This window comes from Genypterus blacodes, unplaced genomic scaffold (genome assembly GCF_046128005.1).
Source record: "Genypterus blacodes isolate CSIRO-AG114 ecotype Tasmania unplaced genomic scaffold, CSIRO-AGI_Gbla_v1 ptg000022l_1, whole genome shotgun sequence".
In the NCBI taxonomy this organism is placed as follows: Eukaryota; Metazoa; Chordata; class Actinopteri; order Ophidiiformes; family Ophidiidae; genus Genypterus; species Genypterus blacodes.
Window position 1 is genome coordinate 517,629 of NW_027466835.1, and position 14,047 is coordinate 531,675.

The window sequence follows — 14,047 nt, forward strand, 5'->3', positions numbered from 1 at the left end:
CTCTGTGTTTGTGTGTTATCTGCTACTCTATTGACCCAGATCCAAAAGCTGGCCCGACTCACCCCAGCCTATAAATCACACACGGCACAATGACTGCTCACGGATGCTGCTGACACTATAAAAAGAGACAAAGCGCCGGCCAGTGACTGTGATAAATTCTCTCTACATCCGCCCATCTCTTTCTCATTTCATTGCTCATTTCTCCCATTCATTTTTTTCCCCAGATTTCCTTCTTAAATATTGTCCGTCTGTGACCGCATCTCTCTCACTCTCTCGTCTTTCTCTCGCCCCTCTCCAAACTAAAATAGGTCAATGACATTAAACTATCATCAGTGCAGTGTACGCGCCCAAATCTCCATCTTCACTTTGTCACTTAATATCCCTGAAAAGAATAAGACATCACTCTTATCACATTTAGAGGAATAAATGGAACAATGAGTGCTTAAGCGCGTCTCGCACGGAGTTGGATGGATGGAAAGGGCAGCGATATCAAATTCAGCTAATCAGACCTTGATCATTTCACACTGATCACACGGACAAACTCTCACACGGATGGATTATTGTGGTCGATAAAGACGAGAGCTCTGCCAATTTCTAATTAATAGCATAGCAGAGTGAGTTGATGGATGATGACTGAAATGATGAATAAGTTGATGCTGTATAAAGCCAGTGGCACAATACAGGAAATGACTGAGAAAAGTGTGAGCTGAGAATGTATCAATTCTTTTCTGGTTTCTCTGGCATAAGGCTTTCTTTGACAGAGCCCATGATTTGCGATAATTCTCACGAGCTAAACTCAAATCCAGTACAATACGGTTTAGTGAACACAGCACCCAGACGCACGCCTGTGAGCCCGCTCACATATGTCAACATGCCATATTTCATAATCCTCTATGGTGTCGCAGCTGTTATTCCTAATCCATCTGCAACGATCAAAGGCAGCGCTGGTCTCCACTTTGAACTCAATCACTGTTTACCATAGCACTATTTTTATTATATGTAAATCAAGAGATTATAGGAAACGCTTACAACCGCAGCGCTGCTTGAATGTTTAATATTCTTACCTCAAATATGTGATAAGGGATTGAGCTCAACAGACAAAAGCGTAACCTCATAAATGAGCAATGTGAAATGTTAAGTCTCCAAACATTGTACTTGAAAGTTGAACAGCAGATGAAGAAATCCCTCGGTGTATAGAAGACTTACACAATGATATCAAAACCCTTGTCAAGCTGTGTATATAGTTTACTGCGCCCTCAAAGACTGTGGATGTGTGCCAAGAGCGCATACGCAGACTTTACCTGTCTTTGAAGAATCGGCGGACACCGAAGGCGATGAGTTTGAGTACAGATTCCAGCACAAAAGTGGAGGTGAAGACATAGTTGCAGTACTTCAGGGCGAGATCCAGAGACTAGAGAGAGAGTGGAAAAAAGTGTGTGTGTGGGTGCGTGTGTGTGTGTTTGTGTGTGTGTGTGTGTGTGGAGGGGACGGGGGTCGGACAGAGCATCAGCAGCGAGTATTTAATTTGTTCCCAAGTCAAGCAAAAACAACACAGCATCCATTAAAAATGTCACACACTCATACACAGACACACACTTGCATTAAGTCCACTAATGGATTGAGGCTTGATTATATCTAAGACGTTAAGTGAAGGTAAGTGGAAGAAGTTTCACCAATATTCTCACTCGTGTGTGGAAAGGTTAGAGCGTTTATTCCTATATTCCAAAAGGAATGGTTTGTACTCAACCTCATAAAGAGCAATCAAGTAGAGCCCTGACCCTCCTCCGCTGTGCACAGAAAAGTTCTCCGGTTCCACACAAATATCCTCTTTTACACTGCAATCAAATCACCTGGCCTCTCCGTCTCAATATGAATCGGAATACTTTAATCTAATGATTTCACTTAACCTGCAACACATCTCTGCACAAAGATGAACCTTCACAGATAGAAGCTGCTTAACGTCTTGCAGTGTAAATGGATCGCCTTGGATATCCGGATTCCCATTCGTAAACAGAGCCGTCACCTGAAAGCTTCTTAAAGCCGGCAAATGTCAGCACTGTCGGCTGACAAACACAGCCCAGACCTTTGGCATTTATCTACTACTTGGTCATTCTGAGAAAGCGTGCTCCTTTCTAAAAGGTCAATTGGCCAGCTTATCACCAGGCATCATCGCCGCTATCTCACTGCCAAAAACGCCATCCGGCTTTTGAATCTGCAGGAAAAGTGGAGGTACAGAGAATACACACACTCTGCCAAATCACACACAGTTCATTTGAAGATGTCTTAACAGCTTCATGACCACTTCAGCTGCTTTACCAAACATCGGATATCTGTGTAATTTTGAGCTGTTTCAGACAAAAGTGAAGATCTTGAGGGATTCGAGATAAAATCTGTCAATCCCAAAACGAATCTCCTAGATGACTGCTGGTGAACAAATAACTCCTCGTACTGTGTAACATGCAATGGAATAAGATTGCACACACGCGCGCACACACACACACACACACACACACACACACACACACACACACACACACACACACACACACACACACACACACACACACACACACACACACACACACACACACACACACACACACACACACACACACACACACACACACACACACACACACACACACACGCACCCTTGCATACACACAGATAATGACTCTTCCTTACGTGCGGCTGATCGTAGTGCTCCAGGGACATTGTGATGACATTGATGCAGATGATGAAGGTGATGATCAGGTCCAGGTAGTGGTTTGTGCACAGTGTGTGGATCATCAGGCGCATGTGGCCGTAGCTGGCGTAATACGGCAGCTTCTGGGCCTCTGATCGAAAAATACATTTATGGGTTCACCGATAGTTCAATGAAATGCTTTAGGTGATGAAATCATTGCTTACACCATCAAATCTGCTAATCAAAATATCTGTTTGATTGTTATAACTTCTCCGCCCTTCAGCTACTTGTTTTGTCTTTTCTGTTCTTCGTCTCTCTCTCTTTTCTCTCCTCCTTCCTGACCTCTTTAACCTCCATTCTTACTGAGTACACTGGCAGGTCTTGGGGGAAAGACGTCCCCTTTTTAACATGCCAAGCAGAGACCCGCAAGTAAAGGAGGGCATGCTAAGGCACTAAGCACACGCCCACATGAATGAGCCACTGAATGCTGATCTTTGTGATTGTGGAAACTTTCTTTGTATCTCCTTTTCGGGGCTTTCACACCACATTAACTCTGTCTGTCTCCGTTTCCATCAGTTTTGCTTCCTACGGCACAGATTTGCAACAGCCTAATAAAAACTACTTCTTGGAATGTATCACTATATAGTGAACGATTAAACTCCATCATTTGGGACATGAAAATGTGTGTGTTCTATCAGGCACTTCCTATATATTCTTTCTTATCAAACCACGAACAAGGAGAAATCTCTCGCAAAAAAGATTTGGCCACAGCAACACGCAACAGATTCCATTCACAATCGGGCTTACTCCTCCTCTTCTTCTCCATGCGTCGCTGGCGCTTCTCCTCGCGCCTCTTGGCCTCCTCCACCTCCTGATGCTGGCGACACTTGTGGAAGTTTTCCACCACCACGCCAACAAACATGTTGAGGACAAAGAAGCTGACGATGAGGAGAAAGGAGATGAAGTACAGCAGCATCCAGGGGTTGTTGTTGGTCACCGGCTTGAGGCGGTGTGGAGGATGGAGGGGTGGGAGGGCGGAGACAGAGGGGAAAGCAGCAGAGGGGTTAAAGTTAAGATTATTCAGGTAGACAATAGTGATTTTTATGTAGAAAATCCAAAGTGGATTTTTCAGTCTCTCAGACAGCACTTGACTTGGATACGGCTCTGCTGAGAATATAAATAGTAAGTAGTCAGTCGAAAAAGAAGAGAATGTCAGACAAATTGTAATGTGTGTTGTAGCTGCACTGCATTATGAACTATTGATGCTCCTGTCAAACGTGGAAAATATCACCCTCTTCTACAGAATGACTGCCAGGGAAAAAGTTAAATAAAAATCTCGGGCTCTAATATTCCTCTCAAAGTTGATGCTTTAGATTTCTCTGGCCCGCATTCTACGATGTGATGTCATCCAAGTTAAGCCTATTCTCCACGGAAATACGAACAGTTTGGATACCACAATAAAAGGGGCATCACTTGATGTTGTCTTAAAGTCTTAAAGGGTTTAAATGTGACTTAATGTAATAACAACGACACAATGAGAGAAGGTTGTAGGAACATTGGCATAAATAAAACAGTATGCATGTATGTCTTACATTTATGTCTCATAATATTGAATCAGTTGTTGTGTATTGAATGTGAGTACCTGCTGATCCACCCCCACTGCATCCAGCCCGTGGTACATGATGTTGACCCAGCCGTCCTTGGAGGCCAGTACAAACAGCGACATCAGAGCCTGAGCAACAGTTGGCACAGTCAGGGTGATGAAAGTGAATTTGCGCTATTCTAGAGCCCATTCATGCACACTCGGATAGAAAACACAACAAAAGCATTGTGACACCAACCTGTCCCAGATTGTCAAAGTTGTATTTATGGTGGACCCACTTGTAGTTGGCTTGCAGACAGTCAGACTTGTTTGTGATGTTTTTCACATCAGGGCCGAAGCAGTAGAAGAACTTTCCTTTGAATAGCTGTCAGTGCAGAAACAATAGGACAGCACTGAGCAAAATAATGAGCTAGTCAAGGATCCCAACTAGAAGTGTTGTCTTTGTAACGCGGCAGGAAGACAATGAGCGGAAAGGCAATAATGGAATTTAATTAGAATGAGTCAATGTGACGACAGGGAAAGAATAGTCTGAACGTATCACATGCTATACGGGTACATAAGCTCACGCCATACCTGTACCCCAAGAATGCCAAAGATGATGAAGAAGGCACAGCAGATGAGGACAATATTACCAATAGGTTTGAGAGAAGTGATGAGGGTTTCCACCACCAGCTTCAGACCCGGAGCTCTACTGATCACCCTGAGTGAGTCAGAACAGAGAGAGAGAGAATGACCGCAAGAAGTTTAGAAGAAGAAGTTTAGCTCAAAGACAAACTGCATGGCCTCATTCGGATCTATATCTAAAATTGTTGTTCAGATAAAGAAACGCTTTGCAATCAGAAATGCAATCTTTAAAGCTCGGACAAATTTGGGAGTTAAGATGTACACAAGTTAAAAATGTTGCCCAATCTCCTCTCACGGCGCTTCTCACTGTTGTTAATTAATAAAGTTATTTTGAATTGGTAGTTGCGGATTACAGCAAATGAGTAGAAAAGTGAGAGCCCAAGCAAAAACATTATTATCATCATGTTTAAATTGATTAACTTTGTCCTTGGAGCAGAGAGGAAACACAGCACCTGAACATTTTAATGATCTGATCTGAAGAATCCTGCTTCCCTTTGATCCTGATCGTGAGCTGATGCAAGGCTAATAAAGAACCCTCTGCAATGCCCCTGATACCTGAGAGGGCGTAACGTCCTGAGCAGCCTGAGCACCCTGAGCACACCCAGGATCTTAGCCCCGCCCGCCATGGACACCACAATGTCAATCAAAGACACAAACACCAGGAAGCCGTCCAGGATGTTCCAGCTGCTCCTCAGGTAAGCTTGTTCACCCACATACAGACCCATGGAGACCACCTGACAGAGAGAAGATAGAAGATATTGATGTGTGCATGCTGCTAGACAGTGCAGGGTTTGTTACGCTGTGTGCTGCAATAATGTTGTGGTTACTCAAAGACAACAGTTGTGATCCAGACAAATCCAAGACAAATGTGCCACAGACATGAAAACAAAGTCAGACTCAAAGACAAAGCCGATGACTCAGGACAAGACAAACAGGGACTCGCAAAGGAGTCATCAGCTGCTGTGTGTTTGAAGGCCGTTGACGCTAACAAGACACACAGCCTCATAGGCACGCACACACTCCCGCTCTCGCACACATTTCCTCACCTGCCTGCCTGTTACAATGTACAACAGTGTGTCTGACGCATAGACACGTGCTTCAAGTGACACCTGCTGCGCCTGTCGACAACACAGCAGGCGACCACTTCTGTCTCTCGCACACACACACACACACACACACACACACACACACACACACAGTGGGTGAATAACACAAAAATCCAGAAACAGTGATGCGGTACATATGACTGGTAAAGACACACACACACATCACTGCAAGTGTGTGATTGATGTTTCCTTCTCTGTAGTCATTGTGGCGTAATGTAAAATCATTTCACATATGATGGTACTGCAAATTTCCATCCTGTGAGACATTCGAGACGATTTTGGACACACACACACACACACACACACACACACACACACACAGCTGGATTCAAAGCCTTGCTAAGCTGCGGTGGGAGCTCAAGGCCTGCAGGTGACATTTGAAGCTGTTTACCAGGTGTGTTTCAGAGGGACTATGTGGGTTAGTGTGCAAACACATCACCTGGCAAATGTCTCTGGCCTGAATACCAAAATGTAGCATAAATTAACCTGAATACCAAAGAGAAAGATGAATCTACAAATCTTTCAATTTACATAACCAATTTCTCACAACCCTGGTAGATTAATGTGTTTCCTCTCCTTCACATTAATCACTTCTTTGTTACCATTGGGGACTGGAATGTTACAAAACCAGGAGTGTGCAAAGATGAGGTTTGAAGTAGCAACAAAATCTTTAAAAAATGAATTCACCATGCTTCCACTAGTTCAACCAAACCTTCCACAATGACTCAAATCACAGTGTGGATCTCCATTTCAATATATTTTAATAATAAACGCAGAACAATGTAAACAACAAAAGAAATGTGTTTAAGAGCCGGAGACATTACATCGTTTGGCTGTACGTTATACACTTGTGATGGAGTCCAACAGGGAGATTAATGCCACACAAACACACACACACATGCACTGACACACACTCGACTAGACAGACAGAGACACAGAGGGGGGGGGTGTAGCGCTCGGCCAGGGGGCTGACAAGTCTGCGGTTCCATGACTGCCTGTGATTGGTTAATAATTGATTATGGGAGTGCATAATTGATGGACCACTTGTGCCCAGGCCTTCCGCAGAGGAAACGGAGAGAGTGACAGAAGGAAAGATGGTGAGAAAATAAGGAGGAAGAGGAGGAGGGGTTGAGGGTCAGAGGAGGGTGCTGGTGGAGGATGACTAAGGAAGTGGAAAAAACAGGTCTCCAAAATAAGAGAGAGTCGTGACGGGACGCAAATTAAAGAGGCTGCGTAATTGCTCAACAGGAATTGCCCAAAAAAGCGAGGGGGAAAGGTGAGGTCCAGGCTCTGAATCAGCACTGAATCAAGGAAAGAATGCCACAGAGAGGGCAAATTATAGGAAGACAGAAGGAATGATGGGTGAATTCTTGCAATTTACACAGAATTTACAGAGAGCTTGTTGACAGTAATATACAGACGGGTTATAAATTGCTACCTTGAGTGTCATCTCTCCCACAAAGATGGCAGTAAAGATGTAGTTGGAGATGGTGAGAAAGACTCTTTCCTGCACATAAAGGAGAGGGGGGGAGAGAGAGAGAGGGAGGGAGGGAGAGGGGAGGGGAACAAGAGAGGGTTTACAGTCAAAAGATAAGACGGGGCAATTATGGACAGTAAAACCTTACAAACAGCACCTCTGAGGGTATAAAAATTTTATTCACTATCAGAGAATACAAAAAGCCAACACAAAAGGCCACAGACACGCACACACACACACACACACACACACACACACACACACACACACACACACACACACACACACACACACACACACACACACACACACACACACACACACACACACACACGCACACACACACACACACACACACACAGATGGATTTACCAAGCTGCCCTGGAGTATCTTGGGTCTCTCCAGAGCCACGGTGATGCAGTTGGAGAAAATGAAAGCCAGCACCACGTAGTCAAACAGCTTATGAGCAATGATGGACTGGCACATCTGTCTGAACCTGGAGTGAGAGAAGAAGAGGAGAGGAGAGGAGAGGAGAGGAGAGGAGAGGAGAGGAGAGGGGCCTCAATCAGTCTCTGATAACATCAATACTAAATACAAAACACATTTACGGCGCCAGACCCCTGAGTACAATGCAAACACAACAGAGCGAAAACAGAGACAAACCGAAACAAAACAAGTGAGAGAATGACAGAAACAACAACAACAATTTAACATTTTCTGTGTATATCTTCAAATCATCGTTTATTGGAGAAGATGAAAAGGAGCAGGAGTGAAATGCATAGAAGAAGCAGAACGCCTTTGAAAGCAGTTTTCAGAAAGGAATATGGCAGACCTTTAAATGCCTTTTCAAAAGCTTCCTGTGTTATATAACAACGCAATATCAACAATAATTACATTTACTCCACTGCTATGGGATTAAATGAACCCCCTGAGGAGCGTTTCTTGTTGTCAAACCAGCAGGGGAGGAGGCAGAAAATTGTTATCTGCGAGGTAGCGATCAATACACTAATGTAGCCCTTCTTTGTGGATACATGGCAACATGTTCCCTCCTACTGATTAGGCGGGGAACAGAATCAGGCAACTCATCCTTTATATTGTTTTGTTAGTGGCCGAGATGCTTCCTGTGGAGACATAATTATGTTTGGTGGAACCTGTAGTTTTCAGGAAACTGCTGAAAAATACTGGGCACTGCCGATTGGTCAATGGGCATTTTATGTACTTATCTTCATACTTTATCTTGTTTTTGAACACAGCAGAAGAAATACATTGTTGATCAGAGCCGGTATTAATCTTGACAGGAAACAGCGGAGCACATTTAAATAATGAAATACGACTACAAAATACAAATCAATGATGTAGGACACCATGGATGCTTCTCTGGGACACCAAGCAGCACAACTCAGGTGTTGTTGGAGACGTTAGATAATAACACAGATCCTTTAAACAATGAATTGCCCGTGTGGAAATCAAGCAAGTGTTGTCTCATTTCCATAATCCTCATTGTACTTGCGAGCAGTTGGTAATTAGTTCCGAACTTTATCTGAAAGCATCTTAAGGGAGATTGAGGTGAGATCTGAGACGTAACAGTGGTTTGGTGATGTGGATATGATGTGACCTCACCTGTTCCGTGGTGAGAACAAGAACACAGACCAGTCCTCTCTGCTCTCGCACCAGTCCGGTCTGTAAGCCTCCAACATCTTCTGGATGCGGAAACACAAGCTCTGGAGCCGGGGAAGAACAGAAACGGAATGACACTGAATGACTGAAACTCAAGTTCAGATCCTGAATAATCCACTTAAGCATTTAATGACAAATGCACACAAAGAAGAGTGCCACATACATCCTGACCTGAACTAAACACTCACACTGTGCAGAGAAGCCCCCTGTGTCGACTTCCTATTTGAATTATTTACCAAAGTGAAACACTTCCGCAGCGACACCTCAGAGCATCTTCCAACATGCCATCTGTAAAGCTCTCTCCCCTGCTGTCTAAATAGTCCTTTCTAATTAACCTTGTTTCTCTCGTACACAGGCTTGTTTACAATGGAAACAATGGGACTCCCATGGGGCTCGGGTGAAAGAGAGTGCAGGCTTTATACAAACTACCTCCTATAAAAGAAAGCAGGGGATCATAGTATGTGTGAAAGCATGCATCGCTACACTAAAGCTAATGGTTTGGTGATAGAGGTCTTGCTCCTTTGATCTGTGACATTTGAATTGTCTCCCATCCACACACGCCTCAACCACTCACATAATCGGTCTCATCATCCAGGTCCTCTCGGTCCTTGCTGCGTGTGTTGACCTGAGGAAAGACCTCAGCCAGCAGCTGGCTCTGAGGGTTTGGCCCCCCAGCCTGCTCGGCCTGGTGTCTCTGTGGGGGCTGCAGGAGCTGGGACTGCGGGGTCTTCCCATTACAGTCTTGGTGCACCCCTGCTAACCCACTCAAACTGCCAAGTTCACATCGGCCACCTCCACTCATTGCCATCTTCTTCTTAGGGTGTTCACGGAACATCACAGGGTGGTGTGGGTGGTGCAGCGGCCGTGGAGGGTGTGTGGGTGCGTGAATCATATGTGGCAGCTCCAGTGACAAAGCTCTTCTGTCCCTCCTTGGTCCAAAATGGCATGGCAGTGAAGGATGTGGAAGGTGGAGAGGATGGTGAGCTACGGGGGGAGGAGAGAGGAGCGACTCCTCCTCATCTTTGAGGGCCTGGCGGTGGTGTGGGGACGAAGAAGCACGAGGACCGCGGATGCGAAGGCTGCCACCAACCACCCCGCCAACCCCTGCCAGGCCGTAGCCATAGATGGCCCTCGGAGAGGACAGGGTGAAAGCTGGGCTGGAGGAAGGGGATGAGGAAGAGCAGGGGTGGCCTCCTCCTAAACTGTTCCAGCTAGATCGACGGCCCCACAAGGCCTGAGGATGGGGGTCCAGTGGGCGGCCCCAGTTGTGATAACTCCGGCCTGGATACTGAAACAGACAAAGAAATAAGGAGGTCAGAGCTCCGTATGCTCAAATCACAAGTATCAATCAAGTCAGTCAAGCAAGGACTGAGGAAGGACACGACGTCTCCTCCTGCTTCTTCTGTCTTTGTGGTCCCTTCAACTCACCATAGCTCTGTGCTCCAGGTTGGCCCTGCCCAGGGAAATGACACTGTTCTTCCTGGACCCCAGTGCAAAGGTCAACCTCTCGCCACAAAACAGACCGGCAGGTAGCGGGGACAAGTCCAGGTGACCATTGGGGGTCAGAGAACAGATCTTTGGGTCTATAGGGAAGGTGGAACGGAGGGTAGAATTAGGATGAATATCAGGATAAAGAGAAAGAAAGCACTTATTTTCTTCCCTGCTTTTATCTACTTTGTACTAAATTAACCTATGGCCAAATCAGAGAGATGGAGAAAGGTTTCATTTACACTAAATCAACACACAACAGCAACTAAAGAGTAGGTTTGTCTGTTCTCAAACATATATTTTGGTTATGTAGCTCTCCAGGCAGATGTATTTCTCAACACTGACATATAAAACGGCCTATTAGTGCTTTGGAGAGCTGTGGTCAGACTTCACCAGAGGCTGTAATGTGCTGCAAAATGCTGTGCTTTGCTTTGAACTTGGTATGGTCTGTTCAGTCAGGGGAGGAGGGAGGGGAGAGGGGCAGAGGGAGAAGTGGCACACACACACATGCATTATTTAAAACAGTTGCCTCTTAAATTTCAGAGTGGAAAAACAATGCATAACAATGTTTTGCAGTAGAAATCACGTCACTCAACATTGCTTGGGGCACAACCCACCAGTTTCTGACCCCATTTTCATGACTTTTGCCGCATAAAGTGCGTCAGAACTTTGGTAAGATTACCTCCTGAGATGTGTGAATGAATATTAAAGTATCTAACAGCATCAACCAGATTCACACTCAGATATCCACAACGGCAAGTCAGCGTAGATATGAGTTGCTTTTGCAGTTTTTCAAGAAGCAATTTCACCAGTTTGTAATTCTTGGACAACAAAGTCATGTTTAGAGATTAAAAGTTAATGCAATCATCTGAGGTTGTGATATAAAAACAATAAAGGCAGCAAAATAAATATTTAAATACCCACTCATGATCATCCTAAAGGATTGTAATTAGTTTAAAATTCATCTGAAGGAGAGAAAGTTGATTAGCAGTTCTGAAAAACCTGAGAGCTGCAGCGAGTCTTTCTGCCGATCAGCTTCCTCAAAATTATAGGACGACCTCTCATCATCCGAGTAAGAACGGTTAGCATCACCCTGACAGAGAGAGAGAGAAGGAGAGAGAGAGACAGAGGTAGAGAGAGAAGCAGTGAGGATGTGTTTAACGTGTTAAGATGAGCACAGGAAAAATACAATACAAATTATATGTTCTATATATTGTATATAAAAAATACAAAATAAACCCAAAGAAAACATGGAAATCTTGAACTCTTCCCTCCTGAGAGAACACTGACACGATCTCCAAAATAAAATGTCCTACCTCCGCTTGGAAACCCTCAACTAAGATGGCAACCAGCAGGTTGAAGAGCACATAGTTGCCAAATGTCATGAGAGCGACAAAGTAGAGAGCAGCACAGGGTGAAGTGGAGGCCATGCCATTGTACAGAACCATGTTCCAGTCCTCCTGCGTCAGAATCTGGAGCAAATATATAGAAAGAAATTGGCTTACAATACCTCTTTTGTAAAATAAGTTTGATCGACAATAATATGCAAAATATGAAAGATTGTGGTTGATTCCAAGGAGTCTCAATGCCAAAATGTACCCTGTGTTTACTTTGATTTAAAAGAATGCTGACAAATTATTGACAGAAAAAATGTTTGACTGAACCATGAACTGTAATAACAAAACATAAACTTAATTTAATTCTCCTGAACACAATTACTTTCTCATTGCCAGTCAAAACCAGATTCTCACACTGTTCCCCTACTTTGCTTGAGCATGTGATGAAACTCTCCATACCTGAAAGACGGTAACAATGGCCCATAGCAGAGAATCAAAGTTTTTCCTGTCAGGCACTGTGTCTCCCGCCTCTGTCTTCAGACTGAACTTACAGCCAAAAATATGCATCCCCAGGATACTGAAACACCAGAAGGAAACATTCAGAAGAATTATGCAGTGGAATGACGATGTCCAGACCATACAAAGAACCTTGTCAAAATGCAGAAAATATGTAAATGAATGTTATTATTACACGAGATGAGCAAACGCAGCTGAACACACAGTGGGTGGCATCCAGAAATGATCACGATATAAACTCAATGACATCTTTCTTCTGCTCTCTTTTGCCTGCATCCAAACCATGACTGTGGTCACAGGAGTTTGAAAGCAGTAGAGAGTCCTGTACTTTTTCTTTTATACGGTTTGTCAGTTTCCTTGGGTTAGTTTTTCAAATGCGGCAATGTGCGCTCGCAGCAGATCCTGTGCCATCTGCCCAGGCAAAGCTACTCTTAAATGCTGTGCTGCAGAGAATCTGAAGTAGTTGGCAGGAACACACACACACACACACACACACACACACACACACACACACACACACACACACACACACACACACACACACACACACACACACACACACACACACACACTAATAGACCTCGGGTATTAGCTTTGAAACTCATCATATAACCCATCAGGTAAAATGATTGAATTTGCAAATATTATGACTCACAATGAATCTGTTAACACGTTTTCACCCATAGTATTGAAAGGAAAAGAGAGCCGTGTGAATGTGTGTGTGTGCTTGTTGTACACACTATATTATATTGACATTTACCATAATATTTAGCTAATATCTATGTTATGTCTATAGGATTCAAATTCTATTATACTAATTGTATTAACCCTTGTGCCTCCTTGGTCTTACCTCTAACATGGGTATGAAATCATTTCATAGTTACACTTTTAGATATCATTTTAGAATGAGAAGTTGAATTACATCTTAAATAATCAAAAAACTAATTTAAAATGAAACCAACTTTTTTTAACAAATCTTATCTCTGAACCTCTCAGTCCCCATGTTTTCTCCTCACACCCTCCATCTACGCTGTCCTCCACTTACCTGAAGATGAAGATGAAGAGCATGAGCAGCATACAGAAAGTAGCCACGTTGTCCATCGTCTTCATCAGCACCACCAGCTGCCGCCTCAGAGCAGGCATGAACCTCACCAGCTTAATGACCCTCAGCAGCCTGAAGGTCCTCAGCACTGACAGACCGCCGTCTGCCTGGCCGATGATCTCACACACACTGGTGTATGTGTGTGTGTGTTAAAAAGGAGAAGTTTCAGGGGAGAAGGGGGAGAATAATGTAACTGAGTCACAAAAAACATTTTCCTGGTATAGAAACTAACAAGAACAAAAGCAACTGCAAAGCTTAATAGAGAGAAGATCAAAAAAGGAAAATGGTTGATTGTAACATTGTCCAGGATTATTGTCTGTAACTAAGGTCATATCTGTAGCTACGGAGTCTAATGAATCTCATCCGAATAGAAAAGCTCAGACGATCGCTGCGTGTTTGGACAAAAGCTTTTATTTATTGCGAGTGGAGTA

General features: G+C 44.0%; 1 protein-coding gene across 1 annotated transcript in view; it reads right to left on the reverse strand.

Moving 5' to 3' along the window:
* LOC142992752 (voltage-dependent T-type calcium channel subunit alpha-1I-like) overlaps positions 1 to 14,047 on the reverse strand; it is a 94,771-nt gene that overhangs the window by 21,120 nt on the left and 59,604 nt on the right. The window contains exons 11-26 of the mRNA XM_076143289.1: positions 13,560 to 13,745; positions 12,458 to 12,575; positions 11,978 to 12,133; positions 11,664 to 11,754; positions 10,602 to 10,756; positions 9,748 to 10,461; positions 9,117 to 9,217; positions 7,869 to 7,992; positions 7,458 to 7,526; positions 5,469 to 5,647; positions 4,863 to 4,989; positions 4,528 to 4,653; positions 4,329 to 4,418; positions 3,494 to 3,686; positions 2,686 to 2,837; positions 1,302 to 1,411 (exon numbers count right to left, since the gene is read on the reverse strand). Coding sequence (XP_075999404.1) covers positions 1,302 to 1,411; positions 2,686 to 2,837; positions 3,494 to 3,686; positions 4,329 to 4,418; positions 4,528 to 4,653; positions 4,863 to 4,989; positions 5,469 to 5,647; positions 7,458 to 7,526; positions 7,869 to 7,992; positions 9,117 to 9,217; positions 9,748 to 10,461; positions 10,602 to 10,756; positions 11,664 to 11,754; positions 11,978 to 12,133; positions 12,458 to 12,575; positions 13,560 to 13,745 — 2,691 coding nt within the window. The remainder of the gene's footprint in view (positions 1 to 1,301; positions 1,412 to 2,685; positions 2,838 to 3,493; positions 3,687 to 4,328; positions 4,419 to 4,527; positions 4,654 to 4,862; positions 4,990 to 5,468; positions 5,648 to 7,457; positions 7,527 to 7,868; positions 7,993 to 9,116; positions 9,218 to 9,747; positions 10,462 to 10,601; positions 10,757 to 11,663; positions 11,755 to 11,977; positions 12,134 to 12,457; positions 12,576 to 13,559; positions 13,746 to 14,047) is intronic.